General features: G+C 38.5%; 1 protein-coding gene and 1 long non-coding RNA gene across 3 annotated transcripts; both read right to left on the bottom strand.

The window, feature by feature from the left end:
• Positions 1-1284: 1284 nt before the first annotated feature.
• On the bottom strand, positions 1285-6410 carry rbm8a (RNA binding motif protein 8A). 2 transcript variants are annotated; one of them, XM_005744060.2, is made up of 6 exons: positions 6296-6410; positions 5727-5786; positions 5557-5634; positions 4554-4690; positions 2800-2936; positions 1285-1597 (listed from the first exon to the last, which is right to left on the bottom strand). In XM_005744060.2, the coding sequence occupies exons 1-6, from the start codon at positions 6360-6362 to the stop codon at positions 1549-1551; spliced, it is 528 nt and encodes a 175-aa protein (XP_005744117.1). In that variant the 5' UTR covers positions 6363-6410; the 3' UTR covers positions 1285-1548. The 2 variants fall into 2 exon arrangements, with proteins under 2 accessions (XP_005744117.1, XP_005744118.1); XM_005744061.1 differs by having other exon boundaries at positions 6302-6410.
• Positions 6411-15779: 9369 nt separating this feature from the next.
• Positions 15780-20761, bottom strand: LOC102197789 (uncharacterized). The gene is made up of 3 exons (XR_312014.2): positions 20572-20761; positions 17516-17561; positions 15780-15867 (listed from the first exon to the last, which is right to left on the bottom strand). It is a non-coding gene; the product is annotated as an uncharacterized LOC102197789 (long non-coding RNA).
• Between the last annotated feature and the right edge of the window lie 482 nt (positions 20762-21243).

Below are 21243 nucleotides of genomic sequence, written 5' to 3'. Positions count from 1 at the left end.
CAGATCCTTTTATTTAGCAAAACTGTGATTAATAGTTAAATATTATTGTTGAGGGGCACAGACAGGACTCCGCACGCACGCACACACACATAAAAAAAAATTTTAAAAAAAAAAGTTGCCTCAACAAAAGGGCACTTTGGGCACCCATCAGGAAAGGGGCGGGTGCTCTGCTGGCTTCTGCTCCGCGACTGCTGAGTGACCCCTCATCTGGGACTCTCCTCAGCTCTTTCCGGGAGAGTGGCACGGCTGCCCCTCCGTTGGTCTTCCTTGGTCTCCTTCGCTCTTGGGGCCTCTGGATGTCTGGAGCCTTGATCTCCTCCATACCTGCTTCATGCCCAGGAGGACGGGGCTATAACTCTCCCCACACCCTCTAGCAGAGCATTACATGAAGGAACCTTTTAAATACAAGCGTGCGCACGCTCACAGGTGTACACACAGGTGCTCACACAAACAAACTACACCCTTTTTGGCTGCTACTTCAAAGCTCACTGCGCTGTCGATCTTACGTGCTGCACAATAATATTTAATATTCAGTGTTATATTCACATAGATCATCGAGATGTTGTTTATTATATTGCTCTTTTTCTTTGCTTGTTCTCTTTTTTCTTTCTCAACAGGTGATTGATATATGTATTTTGTGTCTGATTTTGCCCTTTATCATCGTCCCTCTGCCCCGCTCTTTTTCTTTCCCCCTTTCTTTCTCCTTTTTCCTTCCCCCTTTCTTTCTCCTTTTTCCTTTTCCCCAGTCAAGTCTGTCCCGTGTTCAGCAAATGAAAATAAAATAAACAATAAAAGCAACGGTGACTCAAATAGACCAATATGGCATGGCTGGGATGGTCCATTTGGTAAAGTAAATCCGTTGGGCATCTTTCTTTGCTTTTAGACAATAATTCTGATGGCAAAAGAACCAAACGGGACAGGCCAAAAAAAAAAGAAAAAAAAAAGGAGCCAATGTCCCCCCCAAAAAACCCAAACCCTTGAATAAATATAAAGAAATTAAGAGGTAACTTTTACACACCACGACACTAAGTTACACACTTAACATGAAAGGTAAATTTAACTCATTTCGAAAGTAAAGATAACCTATACATTATCATTTTCCCTTTCATAAAGTATTATATATGTAAATCCTAAATGTTCTTTTCTACATTCTTCATATGTATATGATGTCTATATATGCTTATATTATCTATCTATCTATAATTTCATGCTCAATGAGCTGGTAGGCTGATTTCTCTGTTAACTGTTATTTTAAAAACAAAAAGACAAACAAATCATAGGTTTACATTTTAAAATTTTTAATTTTCCCTAGGCTATATAAAATAAAATCCAAGTTACAATGAGCAAACAGAAAGCACTGTGAGGGATTCATGAAAACCATAAACATGTACATGTCTGTCTGAAAGTAAAAGCACAAATTCTCTGTTAGAACCAATTGCCCAGCTACACAACGTTTACTGAAAATATTGTACAAAAACTCCAAAAGTTGCTTCGTAGGAAGGCATTAGAAGCCTATTAACTGGTTATCAAAGTGATGACTTCCTCCATTCAACGCCGCCTCCTGTCTGGACTTCTGCTGCGCCTCCGTCCACCAGCCCTAAAACAAAACACACATTAAATCAAAAAGGGAAATCTTAAAATTAATTAATTAATAAATAAATTCAAAAATCAGAGTTTCACTTAAATAACTACATATAACTCAATATGGGTGGTAACATAAAAAATATATATTTATTGTTGTAATTTATTTATTACCCTATTAAGCTGTGTTTTATGTTTTACCTGCTTTAACATTAACTACAGCATAAATAAAGTATATTTATAGTAACTTGTTGAATAGCTGTGACAGTGACTTAAAAAGGTGTAGTTTATTTTTCTTGTTTAAAAACAAACTAGAGTATTAGAAAATTATATTAATCAAGAATGAAGAGAGCAATATTAATAATAATACAGAAAGTCTTGGTTGTTTCGCGTGGATTATCGAATTATTATTGTGAAATTTAATTTACTTATCTAAGATGGAAAGTTTGTTTGTTCGTTTTGTTTTACTCTTTTGTAAATGAGCTGCTTCCTAAATGATCTTTTGTTAAAAGGGTTGGCATTATAAGCATTTGCTCCAGTCAGTACCTTTTTGATTAGCTTTATCTCGTGCTTTCTTTCTTTGTGGTAGATCTTTATTCTGTATTCATTGAGAGATTTGAATTCTAATCAAATAAATAAATAAATGAAGAGAAACCTTTCAGTAACAATGTAACGAGAAAATGTAACATCTATATTGTCATTACTGCAAATATGAATGCAAAGACTAAGTGCTGGGTAGAAAGAGGAAAATTCATCACCAATTACATAATAAAATTCTACTTAAATATTACATGTTATAGTCAGCCATTATAAAGATTTTTTTTTAACTTAATTTGACTTTTGTGGGTTTTTTTCTTTTTTAATTATTGAGTCCCTTCATTTCTTGGTTTTGTTTTTTTTACTTTATTGAACCACTGTGTTTTGGATATTGTTTTCTATGTTTGTTTGTTTTTAAAACAATTTGACTTTAGGCTACTTATTTCTGAGCTGTGTTTAATGTTTTGTCATCTGTCACAGAGACATTTAAACTAAATTATATCTTATCTACAAAACTTAAGTAGTCATGTCATCAGTAGTGGCTGCATGGTAAGAGGGGAAAAAATGATCACTTATGATGACAAAATCCTACTGAAATGAATGTACAGAGTATGTTTCTGTATATTTTTCAAACACTGGAGCTTGTTTCTGCTCCAAGATGGATGAAGACACCATCCTCACCTTCTCTTGTTCTTGGGAGGCCCTCTGACAAAACACCAGTCTACACTGATAGGCTGGCCCATCATGTCCTGACCGTTGAGCCCTTCCATGGCTGCTTGAGCCTCTTTGTACGTCTCATACTCAACCAGTGCATAACCCTGGGGACAGAAGACTGTGTGAATTATTGCATATTTATGTACACAGTAAAATCAAATACTTCAGTTATTGGTAGAACACATTCTGACTTTGTTGTACAACAATCTGTTTTTGCTTCAAAGCGCCTTTAAGGAAAACTTTACACGTTCTCCATTCTTAGCTGACAGAGGTTGGGGTAGAATTCCCTTTGGTCCTACTTTACATCAAAAACAATGCTGCCACCGTGTGGTAGAAAAGAGGATGTGTTTCTATATTTAAAAGGAACAGTTTGCCCTAGTCTAGTTCCCCATCGTTAGACCTGACTGTGCCCCCAATAAATTTTATTTCAGGATGCCTTACTGAAGGATGTCTGCATCCCTGAAATACAACTGGAAAAGAGAGAAGAGGCATGCTGAAGGAGCTATAATCAAAGATGACCAGATGCATCCTCCGCACAAGTGTTTTTCCCACATGGAATAAGTGTTATACACAGCTGAAATACAATGACAATGGTGGGATGAGGACTCTACAAATAGCTGTTCCTTTGCATTCATGCAGTTGTTTCAGTTTGGCTGCATAAAGAATCTTTCTCTATTTTACCATTTGTGTGGAATACAAACAAATGTGTAATATCTGTATATTCCTGGTTTGAATTTGGTTAAGTTAACCCAACTATAAAAAAGTGTCACAAGCCACTGTTAAACTGACTTATGATGATAAAAAAAACAAACGGCACACAACAACAAAACACTAAAAGGACAATGAAATGTGCTTTTAGTAAAAATTTGTCATTGTGTGTAAAATTTCCAGTTTGATCCACATCACATGTTAAAAATGAGAACAATCTGATCAGAAAACCAGCAAGCAGGTTACCAATAATTTCATTTTCACACAGACAGAGGAGATGGGATTGTTAGACCAAAACATAATCCTTTACACACATTAAGGACATCTGCAGTATTAAAAATCTTTGGATTTAGGGTTTTGTTTAGCAATAATTAGACCAGAGAAATGTTGGTTACTTTTTTGTAACTAACTTGACACTGGCACTTCTCTTTGTATGAAACTGGTTAAAGTGTGACTCAGTGGATGGTCATGGCTCTGGCTTCTGAGTTTATTCTTCATGGATGGCATCGTGGTGTCATCATTAAGAGTCAAACAAACATGTTATGCAGCCAGGTGTTGTGTATGCAGGTGGAAGGCAACAGTGATCTGTCTGGGCTCAAACCACCTTTACCCCAGAATGAAGCAATGTTTTCAACAAGCCATTTTTTTCTCTCCACTCAAACAGAAATGGATGTAAAAACCAGTCAAACAAAACAAAAAGAGCCAATTTAACAGTAGCATTGTTTGGGGTGTACAATCAACCTGTCTGAAAGATCTACGGAACAACCGCACGCCTCTCATTCCTCAAAGTGTAGCTGCAAACCACACTGAGGTTCAACTCCAAGTAGCGGGCTAGAACCAGGTATCACCAGACGGCAACCCTGTACTAGCCAGGGTTATCAGCTCACGCACGCGCGCGCACGCACACACACACGCGCACACACACACACACACACACACACACACACACACACACACACACACACACACACACACAATAATAGCATGTGGTTCTTGTTGTTGTATTTTTTTACCTTAAGATAACCTGTTCTGCGATCGAGGTTGAGATGGAGGTTTTTGATTTCTCCAAACTCTGAAAACTTATCATGGATGTCCTCCTCTGTGGCCTCCTCGTGTACACCCGTCACAAAGAGGATCCAGCCCTCCACAGCTGCAGCAAGGAAAGGAATCAGCATGTGATGAATCAAGTCGCCTCTGTCAGTGCGCCCCAGGGCAGCTGTGGCTACAATGTAGCTTGCCATCACCAGTGTGTGAATGTGTGTGTGAATGGGTGGATGACTGAGTAAAGCGCTATACAAATACAGGACATTTACCAAGTAGCACTTTCAAGTGTATCAACTTAAAAAAGACAAAAAACAAACAAACACTGTATTTGAGTCATAAATAAAAAAAATTCTACTTGTTGATAGTGTGATGCCAAAGGTGCTACATTGCAATAAAGCATTTAATGTAAAATAAAAAGTTTTGCTTTGATATTAAATCAATAAATAACAGTAGTGACACTTTTTTTGTAAATCTGAATGAATTTCAATGGTACCAGTGTAATCCTTCTTTTGCTGTTGATTAACTCTGAGATTTCTATTAACACATGTAGCTTGGACTTTATACTATTGACCAAACTTATCATTACAGGTATTGTCTTTTAGAAAAGTAACAAATTACTTTACTAATTACAAGTTACTTGATCATTTTACTTTTGCATTACTCTGTAACACAGCCTGTGGTGCTGTAGTGAAAGGTTTATAAATTGATAATCATGAGAAATTGCACCACACAATTGTAACGAGGACAAACACACAAATTATTTTGTGCTTAAGTATTAAGACAATTACAATTAAGAACATGTATTTAAATATGTTCTAACATGTTCTACCCAGCAGTGATTATCACATCAACAGCAAATGATGCAAGACTACCCAGAAAACCAGTGGTACTTTCTGTTATATCACCGCAAAGCCACAGGCTGCCGTTTCAAGTTCGTGACATAATCCTTTGTTAAACAGTTTCTTTACTTACATCTCTGAGGGCCTGGCTCATCCCCATCTTGTTCCACAGTATCATAGTCCTCTTTGGTTCTGGACCGGGCTCCCTCCTCTGGAAATGTCGACAAAGAAACACTTACTGTACTGCATAGCTAAAGTAAGAGAGGCTATGTAAACTATCGCCATCACACAGGGGTCACTCACCTGAACCGAAGCCTCGTCCTTTCCGCTTCTTGGCTTTCTCTTTCAGCTTGTGGATGCTCTCTAATGAATGAAAGATGAACAAGTCAGAGCCAGCGCACGCTGCTGCAATGTTCGCTTCATTACAAGTTTAACAACGAACAAAATTCGCCAATTTAATTCAACTGACTGGGAATATGTTTAACATGCCCGCTCCCCCCAGTTCGATCCGCAAAAACAATTACCCGTTAGCTGCACTAACCGCGAAGTAGCGTGTTAGCAGCTGCTAACAACACTTACGATGAGAGTTAAGTTACCGGCCAAGTAAATTTCCCCTTCGAAATGAAACAGGTGAATTTTAAACATCTCTATGTCCGTAGCCTCGCTAACTTTTACGGAGCGACTGAATAGATCAACTATACGGCGCTAACTCGCGTTAGCATGTTAGCATTTATCGGGCCTGCCACCACGCAGTCTAGCTTTTGTTCCGTTTACGAACATGACGGCTGCGATTCGGACCTCAATAATTACATATCATTTGAACGCGGGGACAGTAAAGTATCTGCCACTAACAGTGAACATAATATTGTTACCATCACCATCCTCATCCATAGGAAAGTCCTCGCCTCCCGCTTCATGAAGATCCAGCACGTCCGCCATGATGTCTCTGTGTGTATGCGTCTGACCAACGTAACGTACGTACGCAAAAAGCGCTGAGAGGCAGGCGGAAGTTGCCAGTTTGTATAAAATAAAAGTCAATATATTAAAATACACAGAATAACTAAATAAAGATGAAAATAATTATAAAAAAAACTTTAAAAAAAACTATCATTTTTATCACAGAAAGTAAAAAGGCTCAAATAAATTTACACAAACAGGCACATTTAGGTTTATAATGGTTTAGTTTTAAGATACCTGCACTTACAGCCCTGTGCAACTTGTCATTTCTCCATATTTTGTTTGGAAAAAAAAAAAACTGGTGCAGTGGTTTATTGAAACATGTGCAAACATACATGGAAATACAGTACACACACAAAAACAAGTTTATACAACTAACAAACTTGAAAGGCAGTATTTGGTGTAACCACCTTTATTTAGTTGAACTCTCTTAGGCACCTTTCTTGTCATTTGTGTAAATAGTCTTCAGGAAAAGTTCTCCAGGCTTCTTAATTTCTTGGAACCACCAGAGCCCCAAAGACTCGAATACAACTGCAGCAATGTGCTGTGAGGCAATGAGCAAAAATTGCAGTGATAGTAGAAGAAACCTGATTCATCTACAAGGACCCCACCCGACTCCACTCACTTCCATTGCAAGTGGAGTGTATGATTTATTTAAAATAAACCTATAACACTGCAGCTAATATTTCAGCACACGTGGTAAATAATATTAAATACTTTAAAGGTGTGTGTTTTGGAATAACTTTACAAAGCCATTTTTGTCCATATAATTTTGAATGTGATCATCAGTATCTCATTATTTTTTTACTTAATTTCTTTGAGAACTGTAGGTAATAATTACATATAGTCTGTACATGTAAAACAAAAATGATGTTTAAAAAAAAATCAAATACTTTGATTTTAGCAAGGCAAACAATGGGACATGACATAGACACACTTTACATATATCACAGAGTTTTCTTGCCATTTCCAATGATTTGTTGCTGAGTACATTAGGATTTTGTAGAAAACTTTGTATTCAGTGTTAAATTGTCTTCTTTTAGATTCTGGTGAGATGATTAGAAACATTCACTCACTTGCCGTCTGTAATCTGAAGACTTGTTAAACACGTCACATTTGAGGGAAAACATTGTTGTTTATTTGTGCTCACATCCTGAATTTAAACATTTCCTGTGTTTATTACACTGTCATCTAATCGTGCTTAAAATCCATAGCGAGACAGTGTGCCTGAGGTTTATGACTCACATCTTCAAAATTCATGCTCATTCAGTCTCTATGACAGAGATGCTGTGATTTCCGATAACACATCCCATTATCTCTCAGTTACTCTTATGCTTTGGCATAAGTATACACAGACTCATTTTCAATTGCTATTCTAATTTCACTGTATGACCTGGAGACAGGAGATGAATGTGTGTCTTTAATTTTAATAATTTTGTCTGCTTATATTACACTTACTGGTGTGAACTGGCTCTAATATGACTTCTGCATCATATGTAATCTTACCTAGTTACCTACAGGGAATAGCTGTTCCCTGTCATAAATTACAACATAAGATGTAACAGTCTGCAGCTGAAGATAAGGCGAAGGTGAAAAGAGCAGCATTGTTCTTTATCTTGGTCCATATTTTAGGCTTTTTTTGTTGTTGTTGGGGTTTTTTGAGGATTTATGTGTTGAGTTTGTTGAATTTTACTTTTAGGAACTATCTTTGTTTCAGTTTTGGTTTTTGTAAAAAAAAAAAAAAAAAAGGTTGCAAGACCAACAGAGGGCAGTCATGGATCCACTCGCGCTTTTGACCCACGTGTTTGAAACTCATATAAAAGCTGTTCATGTTGGTATTCTGGTGTCATTCTGGTAAACTGAAATCTATTCTTACTGTGAACTGACATCAAGTGTTGGTAGAGAAATGACTTCAAGCAATGTGTAATCTGGTTAAAGGATAAAAGCAAAATAGTAGAAAGATGAAAGTAGTTCTGATAAACATCTTTAGTAAATGGACTGACACTTATATAGTGTGTTTCTATTCTCACACAGCACTCAAAGCACTTTATACAACAAGCCTCATTCATTCACTCATACGAGCTCATACTCATACTTTTTTCTATGCTTTCTTGTATCTTGCCCAATAGTTGACATGCAGACTGGAACGACTAGAGATCAAACTGCCAATCTCCAAATCAGTAGGTGACCTGGTCTACGTTCGGAGCTACAGCCACCCTTCAAAGCCCCATAGTAAGCATATATTGTATTTAAAAGAAAGTGTGGTAGTCCCTTTAACCTGCACTGTCTCTAAGGGCCAGCGGGGAGCAACTCCTTTTGGATATGATTTAGGGCATTCGAGTCTTTATAGCTAGTCCAGTGTAATCAAAGCATTTGTAAGATCTGCCAGATGGTGGATTCGTTTAAGTACACTAATGTGAATATTGTGTAGAACAGGGGTGTCAAACATGTGCTCCGCAGGCTTACCAAAGGGCTGGCCTGTTGGACGGCTTTGCAGAGTGTGAAAATTGCTGAAAAAAAAAGCTCAATTTCACTGTGATCTATAAGTTTTAATGTACATGTAATGACATTAAATTGAGTGTGAAAAATAGACATTGTTGCAAAAAAAGTCCCACTTGAGATCAAATCTTCTTTTTTTTTTTTTTTTAAATAAATGCATACTTAAGTGATGGCTACCTCCAGTCTCAAACACAAACCAAGACAGATTCAAAGTTTTTAGGCCTCCTAAACTTAAACCTGAACTGAACTTCTAGACCTCTGATGCTGAGCTTGTGCAAACTACCTCTGTATTAACATTAACCTCCTAAGACCTGAACTCTTCCACAGCATGCATTTTTAATTTCTCTTTGATATTTGGGCATATTGGGGCCCGATGAATGTAAAAACAAAGAATTACCAGATTTTTTTTTTTTACACAGTTTTTGTTTCTAAGAAAAATGAGAGCCACAAATTAGGATATTTGTTTAAAATTTCGATAGAACAGTTGCAGTATAATGTAGAGGAAAATTGAGTATTTGGGTATAAATGACCATAAATGTGATGTCCACATATGTGGATGCCATCCTCTGTGCGATAAGCTGCATTTGTTCAGTTCCAGTTGTCCAGATCACCACGTATTTTGACTTCAGCTGACTTTGTTGCAGTTTCTCACAGTGCAAATGTGGTTTGAAAGAAAAAAATAACACCCAAAGCATTTTGGGCGCTACAACACATCAGACTTAACAGAAGCAAACATCACAAAGACAGTTTTTACATGATACAGATATGAAAGTTTCTTTGTAATCACTTTATTATGCTCAAAGGAGTGCAGTGCAATATCAGGAGGTACAAAGCCAGGCAGATATGCAGGTTGCCATAGTGACACTACAGACACAGTATGTCCAACCTTGCGTGCTGCTGTAACAATAAAGGGTGAAAAAGGGAGCACAATGGATTTAAAGAAAAAGATAAGACTTCACAAATAATTTTAACAGTCCAAAGATTTATTCAGCGAGATTAAAGGAGCCGTATTTTTTTCCCTTTCTCTTGTGCAGGTGTTGCTACATATCCCCATCTTGATTCTTTTGATGTGACTTACCTGGTTTTTGACTGGTCTGCAGAGATGTGTGCCTTCGTGTGAGTATGACAGAGTGAAATGACACTCACCATATGTGTTGGTCAGACTGCCACAAACATATATCTGAAAAGCCCAGTGTATGGTCGCTTTCCAAAAATATGTTACTTAAAAATAGAAAAATGTTAAGCAGTTTCATGTAAGAATGTATACTTTCTACCACAATGGACCCACAAGTTACATGACAGTTTCTACCCAAAACCACACACTGTATATCAATTATCACATCTAATTGACATAATGCTTCCCAGTTGCTTACCCTAACCCTAACCATTAAAAATAAATGCCTAACCCTCATCCTAAACCTAACCATAGCCTAATTGTAACTCTGACACTAAAACCACATTTTGAGTCTCAAAAATGCCGTCAATCTTGTGAGGACAGTCACTTTTGTCCTCACAAGTGACTGTTGCTCCTCACAAGTATAGACACATTTAATTTTTCTGTCCCCACAAAGGTGTCTAAACAGGTACAAACACACACACACACACACCTGATAATTAGCGACACACATCAACTAATGACTCAAAGCTCAGCAGACAGCTGTTGGGCACAGCGCTTTGTGTTGACATCTGCCTGTCAGTCAAAGCTCCAGAGCCCAAATAACAAACTGTAAGTCCCAATAAAAATTAAACAATTAAGTTATTAAAAAAATTAACCCTTTTATATTTGCCATTTAGGTGAATTTGAAGTCTAAAATGTCTAAAATTACCGGGCTATAAGCATGTCTGTTCCTGCTGTAAAGTTGAGTCTGTGGACACTGGGTAGCTCTTGGAGTGGGCATTTGAAGAATTACAGTTTTTAGCACTTTGATGATGTTTCATTTTTCCGCCACACAGGTTGCTGCATGTTTATTTTTATGTTTGTTCATTTGAGTATCTTGATTTCTGGAAAAATGACATTGCTGCTGCATTTTTCATGGTTTGAGCACTGCAAGTCCCATATATTTCCAGTTACAAAAGACAGATATCTCTACAGATGGTACCTTTTTTAAATCGGCTAACTCACAGCAAAAGAATTAAGATGGAAAAATAGCACAGGGATAAACATACGTATTTGATTTTGTTAGCGATAAAATGTGAAAAAAAGTGAAACGTCTGAGCTTAATGTTGATTCAACACTTTTAGGCATCATCTGATGATGCTGCATGGGGTCCCAGGTTTTGTAGACAGATGTGACTAACTTCATCTCACCAATGAAGTTAGTCAGGACTCGTATTCATAGATAATCAAAACTGCATATTTTCATATTGTCGGTAATATATAGTTTAATGTTGATTATTGAAAAAAAAAAAAACAACTTCAAATGTTCACAAAGACTGACAGGATTTCTAAGGTTATTCTTTAAAAGGTTTTCTTTAACTTACCTTTACATTACCTTGGCCTTGGCCTCCAGTACTACTATGAGGAACCTTGGGGTCATTTTTGGCCAGGATGTTTTCAGGTTGTTTGAAAAGCCCCCTGAGAAGCCTGTAGTGTTAGGATGCCTGGGTCGTTGACCCAGAGGTTTGAGTTTATTATATTATTTATCATTTCTAGTCTTTGGTTTCTTTGTCTGTGTTTTGTCTTATGGTTTACGTCTCGGTTCCCTCTGTTGCAGTGCCTGCGTGTGAGTCTGTGTCTTTAGTTCAGTCTGTGTTGTTTCCTGTTTTATTTTGAAGGTCCATGTCTGATGTTAATGTATCTGGTTTTGCTTCCCCTGTTTCGTTAGGCCTGATTTGCCCCAGCTGTGTTTCCCTCCTGTTACCCATTCCCTGATTGCTCCCTCTGTGTATTTAAGCCCTGTCTTTCTCTGTGTCTGTGTTGTGATGCTGTGTGTTCTGTCTGCTTGCCTGAGTTTATTTGGAGTCTCAGTTTTGTTACCTTTTTTGAGTTCGGCATTAAAGCTGTTTTGAGTTTACATTGTGCCTCCGAGCGTCTGCACTTTGGGTCCCCCATTCCTGCCTGCACACAGCCTGCACGTAACATGTAGTTGATCTAAAATGCTGCAATGAAGGTATAAACAAGGAGTTGAAAGACAAAATGTCCCGAATGATCAGGCTATTTCTATTTTCAGATCAGGCTTCAAACTTTCCTTTTTGATAAAGTTTATATTTAGGGCTGGATCAGGTGACCCTGCACCATTTTCTTAGTTATGCTACTACTGCTGGGATACTTCCATTGATGTACTGGGCAGTTCTGCCAGTCTCCACAGGTTTAAATGGCACTATTGCATGTCATTAACATCTGTCTACTCCCTTGTTGTTTGTATTCTGTCCCTTCTGCCATCCCTGTCAATGGACAGTTAACTGCTGGTTCTGTTGGACATGTCTTCCTGTTAAAATAAAAGTTCTTTATCCCCACTGTTACCAAGCTCTTGTTAACCAGGACTGATACTGTAGGTGCAAGAACACCAAGGACAAAGGTGTGTGTCCCGCTCCTCTGCTTGCAGAGTTTCTCTTCTGTTTCTGTTTCTTTGTATGTCTCTAGACAAAGATGGTATTGCTTGTATGGTTAAAGTAAACATACTGACTGTCTTTTTCTTCTGTTTTCATGTTTTTCTTATTTTCATTTGCTGTGATTCTGTGCAGTGTGCTTCCATTTTTATGTAATCTCTCCTAGATTCAGTACTGCCTCACTGACTCCCCCCCCCACACATAGTAAGATGTATATTTCCACTGATTACAACAGAGTTCATATGATGTAAATGGTTGAAGATCAAATATCCACCATAATATATGATAATCAGTTTATAAGTGAAACAAAATTTCCAATCAACATTTCAGCATCTACATTTCAAATTTTCTTTTACATAATTAATGTGTGAATTACTGTAAATTCCCCTTTTAAATGAAAGAACTGGCAACTGCATTTACCAGCATTACACTGGTCTCTACAATGATAGGTTCTCACTATAAGAAAAAACACAGTTTGAAAGGTGTGGCGTGGGTGTGGTCTCTGGCCAGCTGCAGAGGAGGGGTGATGCAGTGAGCTCCCGGGGCGGCGCAGGGGTAGGGTGAACAGGTGTGCTAGGATCTGACAGTGATTGTGTCTCTTTATATGTTGGCAGTGACAGTCGGAGGGGGGAAGCGGACATGACAGCAGAGACAGAGCGGGAGTGTCTGTGTCCCAGTAAACAAACCACAGTATTAAATAAAAGTTCTGCTGTCATCATATCAAAGTCAACTTTATTGTCAATTCTGCCACATGTACAGGACATACAGAGAATAGAAACTTCGTTACTCTCAATCCCTAGATAAAATAGAAAATGAACATTTAAATATAAGAGTGATTAAAAATGCAAGTAAAATATTTTAAAGTAAAAAAAAATTAAATAAAATTAAATAATATAATACAATTTTACATATAACAAGAAAGCTATACAATATACAATATAAGGGTAAATGACATTGAGTGCAAACCAGGCAGAGTAGTGCAAATAGGCAAATAGTGCAAATGGAGATTTGGTAATGTACGGTAAGAGATAGTGTAACAACAAAGTCTTATGAGGTAGTGGCAGTCCAATGCTCCAGCGTATGTTTCTTGGGTCCCACGTTACAAAAGGTTTATCATATAATCCTGATAGTTGTTGGATTACCATTATACTGTAATTTTATAGACCTTTTTGTAAACCCCATAAATCATTGTAAAATGAATGAACGTAATCTAGATCTTTATTTATATATATAAAAAAAACCTGCATTTTTCACCCTGTTGTCAGATTTCTTGACATCATCGCTGTAGTCTGAACTTATTATTTCTCTCTTTCTTGTGACTCGTATTTTTAAAGTAATTTCTCACAATCAGCAGGTCCAGCATCCAGCCTCTGGTTGAGAGACTGAATATTCTTTAGCACACAGGCCAAAGTACTGCAGTGCTGCAGGATCGGGTCAAAGCTCTGGTTCAGCACACTGGAGAACCTTCAGCAGGTGATGTACTAGACTCCACCTAAACTGAGGTGTGTTACTACCTAAACTAAGGCCATTTTATCTACAGAAATAACAGTATTTTCTAATCCACTCAGAGAACGCCATTATTAACAGGTTTGAAAGCCAGTCAATTCGAGTCAATTTGCTATTTAAAATTTTTTAAATAATCCTTTAACCCTCATCTGTGGATTCAGTGACCAATCCTTAGAGCCGTAATTAAATTAAAAAGGCACTCATCTGTTCAAGCACAGCAACCTTTAGGTTTCGAGAAAAAATCTCCTCCACAAGCATGTAAAGAGGTAGCAGATGTTTTTATTTTTCATGTCGACAGTTTTAGCAGAGATTGAAATACATAGCAAAAATGTTTTCATTAATATGTTCACAACAAGCTTCCGAAGCAATGCACTGTAAAGATGTGCTGCAATAATGATTTTTAACACTTAAGGCAGTTTGTTATTGAAATACTACAGTTTATGATAAAAAGGCAATTCTAATAAGTTTAAGTGAACAACATTTTGTGTGCTTTCTCTTTGTAATCATCTCACATCATAACAGAAAGGAAGGAAAAATACATCACCTTCCACATGCCCTCCATTTATGGGCCTGGACTCAATCCTTAAACAAAAGACATTTAAATATAGATATCATTCTGAAACAAAATAGAATATAAACTCTTGACAATAGCAAAGAAAAAGGCTGATATCCTTTCCATCTTCCCAGTAGCATTGGTATTTTGCATGCTACGAATGAGTTTTATTGCAAACAGTACAGTATGGGTCCCAGTTATAATAAAAATTAAGCTTGTGATCCAAACTTATGCCATTTCTAAATTGGGATAAAGGTTTACACAACCTCCTTTTATTCTAATAGGTCTGCTGCACACAATAGTAAGGCATCAGAGTGCTTCGCTTTCTATGGAGGAGACTGGAGGACTTTACTTTTTTAAAATGTAGTGTCTCAAAAGAAAATCTGCGTGCCCTGAAAAAACGTACAGACATGACTTAGTCCTGCAGCTTGTGTCACACAGCAATGAGGGAGACAATGATTTGTTGTCCTTTTAAACAACAAACAACAAAATCACTAGTCTTCCATGCTGCTGTGGACTTCCACATCCATACAGTTAAGGGATTCACCTCTTTCACCCATCACGCAGCTTCTTTCTTTAACTTCAAATACAATAATTTTCGTTCCTGATGCAAAAAGCATCAGTTAAATAATCACAGGGTTAAGCAGCTAAGTACATCTGAATGAAACACAGTTAACACTGTTGGGTTCTTCTAGTCTTGATGTGTCACTGCCAAGTTTTGGGTCATACTCAAGGTGGCCTCCTTGAGCTAACATACAATCCAAATCTTCCTGTGAAGACAGGCGCGGGCTGAAGGAGCTTTCAGGGAAACCACCTTCAACCCAAAGTTTCCTCAGTTGAAGGCCGGAGCTTCACAGCAGAACTGGCTGTGCTTGGCGGCCTTCTCCTTGTGCTCACAGAGATTAAATGATTCAGTTGGCAGCCTGTCAAGAAACCATCTGTAAAAGTGCTTGAAACCAGTATCAAAAGAAACACGGTTAAAAAAAAAAAAATAGACAAATTGTGTGGGTTATTATTTCAATTACTGCAGTTATCTCTGTGTGACCATTATCTTTCATCTGCCATTTTTCGTATTTGAAAGCAGGAATCACAAAGCCTTCATCTTACATCTCTGCTGGCTTGAATACAGAATTTCATTCCTTTTTGACTCTAACTTGTATTATTAAGTACAATTTTACTCCTGCAGTTTCTCTCTCTTTAAATATGGAACTAGCGGAGGGTTAAGTGTTTGCGAGCGTGATGTTCTGGAGAAAGGACGAGGCCAAAAGGATGGACGAAGGCACAGAGGTTTGAGGCAGCGCCCGGGGTCACCGTCAGGGTTATCTGCCGGGTACAAACTGTGTGATCCAAGGCTCAGCGCGGCTCCTGACCACCCTGCAAGCTGAAACAGAGAGAAAACACCCTCTAACCAGCTGCCGCGTGGTGTTCATATGTACCAACATCAACATGAATAAACTCAGCTGTCCATCAGCAATGTGACTGCAAGAAATGAATGGCATTTCAGAACGTAAGGACTCCTCTGAAATGATATGAATAGATTTGAAACATTTAGCACAATTGGAAAAAAAATCCCTTCTGATTAAAAGCAGCTTCACAACAGAGTACTGTAAAATGCTGCAGTGTGAAGGAGAGCAGCAGTGTGCCTGGTAATTGCTTTAAGTCTATTTTTAAGGAAAAACTTTCAAATCTCTGCTCAAATATCAGACGAAGCTTCTATTCTTATCACGTAATGAACAATTCATAGAAAACAGGATATTCCAATATTTTCTTTCATTGTTTAGACCAAACTAGAAAATAATCTCCAGATTAATCGATAAGAAAGCAGGAACAAACGCAAACACTGAGGCTGTGTGATCCGTCGCCACAGGATTTTCTTCATTTTCTGTCAGTTTTCGTTAAATACTTTAGGAATCTGAAAAATATGTGTGTTATTTTCCATGAGAAAGAAAAACAACACCTTTATCTCCCTGAATCAACCAACTGCATTAATTTAACGCTGCACTCTGTTCCACAAAGTCAACAAAGTCTGCGGGATGCAGGGAAGTTTGTTTTTTTTAATGTCATTGATAATGATCAATAATTTAACATCAGTAGGAGCATTTTGGACCTCTGCAGTCAGCTTTTGAGGGCGGACGGTCTTTTCTTATTGGCAAATTGCCATTTTGTTAATGCTTTAGCTGCATAGGCACATATTACAGCAATGGAAACATTGCGGTTAATGAATTACACGGGCATGTTAGACGCTCGTGTTATTTAAGACCATCGCTTTGACTTTATTTGTTATATTAGAGCAAAAAGCCTATATATTTAAATGCTTGCAAGGGAAAGAGAGCCGTTTGCTGTGAGATTATCCTCTTTAGTTCAAGCTGATAAAAACAGTTAAATGGCTCAAATCTTGATTTTTTTTTTTCTGCCCCTTCAATTTGTGTAAAATTTCAGTGTGTAAACTGATTCCAAGTACGTTTAAATCCCACTATTTATGCAGAGAATGTAGTAAGTATTTACTGAAACTTGAGAGCACATCAGCCAATAGCGCTGCCATCTCACCAGACCATCTGAGTGTGTGTATGTGTGTGTATACATACAATGAAACCTGATTCGCTTGAGTGTGTATGGGTTATACATGTACAGAGTGTAAGATGCATGCCAGTCTTAGGTGTGTGTGTGTCTTAGACAGTATTATTAGTGCATTTAAGCACCTCTCATAGTGAATAAGTGAGAATAGCCTGATTTGTCAGGATGTTACATCTCTGTGCAGCAATTTGATGCCAAATGCGAGGATGCAGACACAGAATGGACCAGTTGCACAATTGAAAATCAATAAGAGAAAGTCGGTGACATTGACACACAATGGCAAGATAGTCACAAATTATTAGTCTTTGGAAAAGCAAACCTAGATTTCTGCAACGGAAAGGCTAAAAACCCAAATTATTTAAAAAAGCGACAAACGAAAGATAAGAAAAACAATACAAGAATATTCAGTGTAATGAGACACGGATTTCTTTCACGGTAAAATTGGTGGCACTTACCATTTCTGAATTAGACACCTGGGGTCATCCACAAGGGCGTCGATTCCTGGCGCACAAAAAAAAAAAAGAGCAATTTCACTGCACGAAGAGAAGGAAGGTGGAAAAAAACCTTTACTTTATAAAGGAGAATTGAAAAAAATTTCAAAGGCTCTCAGAAAAGATGCTGAAATGATTGAGTTGGGGGGGCGGGCGGTTGAGAAAATGGAAGCGTTGAGGGGGCCAATCGGTGAGATCTAAAGACAACAGAGTCTGTATTGGCCTCTGAGGAAAAAGGCACAGTCTGTCTCCATTGCCCAGTGGAGAACACTGATAGATGTGTTTTTGCTGGCATGGGTTATGTTTTTACTCAGGACTGACAGACAGACAGCCCCCATGCACACAGGTGCTATTCAAGGAAACTGTGTAAAAGTGACGTCACTGAGAAAAATCTAGCCCATAAACCTTTTCAGCACTTAAGCTCCGCCCACTACATGTTGCTCTGTTCATATTTTTTTCCCATTTTCTCCATTTTTCTCTCTCTGTATCTCCACATCTCTGCGCTCTTTGTCTGACTATCTTTGTGGGTTTAGCTCTCGCTTTATCAGCCTCTCAGTCCATAAAGTGCATTTCAACAAACTAGGAGGCCATAAACACTTGCAGTAAACCTACAACTAATCTCTTTATCTTTCCATTCCTGTCTTCATCAATCTCTTTATCTGCCTCCATCTCTCTCTCTTTCTGTCTCACACACACACACGCACACACACTATAGGTTGAACACACTACACTATACAAATCACTGAGTGTTTGTTTTCATTCCTCGCCAGCACAATATGTTTGTTGGGCTTTTGTAAAATGCACGCAGCTCCTGATGTGAAACCAACAAACGAAGCTTACCCTAATTTTCATAACCCTCCAATTTGGAGCGAGGCTGCCTCTCTCGCTCTCTCTCTCTCTCTAATGCTGAAACACCACTTTGTGAAATTACAGTACAATTTTGAAAAGTAGAAACAGGCAGCAGGCAATTCAGGTGCTCAGCCTCCGCAACAATGGACTGCTGGCCTTGGTGATGGTTGCTAGGCAATGGAGGAAATACAATGGCCTCCTCTGAAACCAAAGGCCCTTAAGTGGACTGACAGGAGCGAAGGCACACACACACACACACACACACACACACACATATATATATACGAACTCACAAAACGGAGCGATGCAGGGAGGAGGAGAGTGCAAGTGAAGCCGTGCACCTCTATGCATAGACGCTCGACCGGAATATTGCAGTTACCTGCTCCTGACCGGGTTGATCAGGCAGGAATCTGTTGGTATTTGGAAATCAAATCCACGGATACGTCCTGGACACATCTGTGCATATATGAACCGTGCCACATGCACGTACTGAAAACACAAGTTGAGAGGTCTTTCTGTTTTTGCACACAGCTTGGGAAAACCCGATAGTGGCAGATAATGTTTCAGACAGAGCGATGTATTGACCAATCACATGGTCAATACAGCAACAATCAGTCTGGCAGGCTGTCTGCCCCTCCATCTGTCTATTATTTTTCCTTATCCACCGCTCTGTCCTTGCATATCACCATTTACCTGCTGCCTCTCTCATCAAACATCCACCCAATCAACCAGCTAATGAATCAATAATCTGAACATAGTCACCACTTCAGGGAACGTAAACTTGCTCAAGTACTGTACTTGAGTACAGTTGTGAGCTACTCACTCCCTTATATAGTGTATATCTAACACTTCACCTATGCAGATTCAGAATACGATAACAATTAGGATTTCCCCAGGAGGGAATTTAGACATTACTCTCAATCATTTGTCACAGTTCAGGGGAAGTTCCTCAGTAGATCCAGCGGTTAACACCACTGTATCGCAGGCTAGTAGCAATATAAAAGGATCTTTTATCCAGGCTCATGGTAGGACAAAATATTAAAACCAGGAAACTTTCCAAAAGATAACCAGAATAACAAAAGGTAAAGAAAACAATAGAGGATTTGAAAAAAAAAATGGAGGGGAAAAAATGTGATGATCTTATAGAGATCAAGGTTGTAGGTGCTGAAATGGCGTTTTCTGTTCTGGAGTATTTATTCACGATAACATTGTCCTGTGTGAGCAGTTTGGACAGGCACTACAAAGAGGTTGAGTGTGTGTTCACCGCTGCCTGATAAATGCAGTGCATGGCTCATTAAAAGACGTTTAATTGTAATAAAGAAGAATTGTAAAAATAAAATAAACACAATTTATGATTTATGGTTCTTAAGGGAAAAAAGTGGATTCTGTGTTTGTATCTCACCCTCAGTTTCCTCTGTGGTCTTCCGCTTTTCCCCCAGCCTAGCAGCTCCATCTTTGACATCCTTATATATTCATGATCCCTCCTCTGCACATGTCCAAACCTTCTCAGGCTCACCTCTCGAACTTTCTCTCCAAACAGTTCAACCTGAGCTCTCCCTCTGTATGCATGTCTCCCTGTATACTCATTTCTAATTCTGTCCATCCCACAGAACACTTCCAGCTGTCTTTTTCTTTGTGCCACAAACCACACATCATAGCAAGTCTCATTACCAGCTCATAAATCTTTCCTTTGACTCTTGCTACCATTCTGACACTGGTCTCCACCCACTCCAGCCTACCTGTATGCTCCTCACCTCTCTTGTGCACTGTACCTTGACCCCAGGTATTTAAACTTGTTTTGCTCTCTAATCTCACAATTGATCACAAAGTTGTCTGTGAACATTATAGTCCACAGAGACTCCCTTTTTTGACCTCATCTGTCAATCACTATTGCAAGGTGTAACCTCAGCCCCATCTGTCACTCCTACTGCACACCACTACTGTCTCACTATCCTCATACATGGCCTGCATCAACGGCATACTTTCCTGCCACTCCTGGCTTTAGTTCCAAAGCTAATGGAATATGAAACAGGAATAAAATCAATGCATACAAGACAACTTCAGAATACTATCTAAAGGCTGAAACCTTATCAATGTGCACATCTCAAATATGCAACAAAATATGTCCCCACGCCCCAAACAAACAAACAAACAAACACACATGCACGCACAATCTTTTAGTCTTTGCCAGGATACAGGTGGGTTTTATCTCCATCCGCCCTTGTTCATTACTTCTTAGCGAATGAGTCAGTGTTTGACTGATAGCAGCTGGACGGCTGAAAGCTCTGCAGGAAAAAGGAAACAAGAGCGAAAAATATATTAGCAAAGTTGGCTGAAGTGTGAAACTCCAAACTTCTGTTTAGACTTTCTGGTTTTTGAAAGAGCCACAACAACTTTTAAACGGACTGAAGTGACATTTGCTGGCGAGTTTTCAAGCTGTGCTGCAGCGGAGTAGCTAATTAGCTATCAAGTCTGCTAAGTGACAGCAGCAGTGCCTTTCCCTCAGTGAAGGTTTGTTTAGTGGCAGTTTTATTTGAACGGGAATGTCAAGAAGTGTGCTCATATTTGTAAGTCGATAGGAATATTATATTATTATTTTACATTAGGATGTTATTACCACATGATGCTGCTGTTCAAAGGTCGCGGTTCTTGATTGAGTGGTAGCAGGCTACCAGAGGCCTACACTACAAAGCAGGATTTAATCTTATCCGGGTACCTTTAGGGTTAAGTCCGGGTTTTCAGTACGACGAAGGTGATTCAGTTTTTTACCGGGTATATCACCATGGCAACTTATGCTACAAACTAACCTGTTTCGGAGGTGACGTTACAAATGTCTTTTATTT

The sequence above is a fragment of the Pundamilia nyererei genome, unplaced genomic scaffold (genome assembly GCF_000239375.1).
Source record: "Pundamilia nyererei isolate P.nyererei 1_Seehausen unplaced genomic scaffold, PunNye1.0 scaffold00138, whole genome shotgun sequence".
Taxonomy (NCBI): Eukaryota; Metazoa; Chordata; class Actinopteri; order Cichliformes; family Cichlidae; genus Pundamilia; species Pundamilia nyererei.
Note: the sequence above shows the minus strand (reverse complement) of the source record. Positions and strands in the feature narration are given on the sequence as shown.

Coding starts and splice junctions, on each gene's coding strand:
- rbm8a (XM_005744060.2), bottom strand. CDS start 6,362: ATGGCGGACGTGCTGGATCTTCATGAAGCGGGAGGCGAGGACTTTCCT. Junction 5,635..5,726: donor AGGACGAGGCTTCGGTTCAG/GTGAGTGACCCC, acceptor CGACATTTCCAG/AGGAGGGAGCCCGGTCCAGA. Junction 2,937..4,553: donor GCAGAACAGGTTATCTTAAG/GTAAAAAAATAC, acceptor TTCTGTCCCCAG/GGTTATGCACTGGTTGAGTA.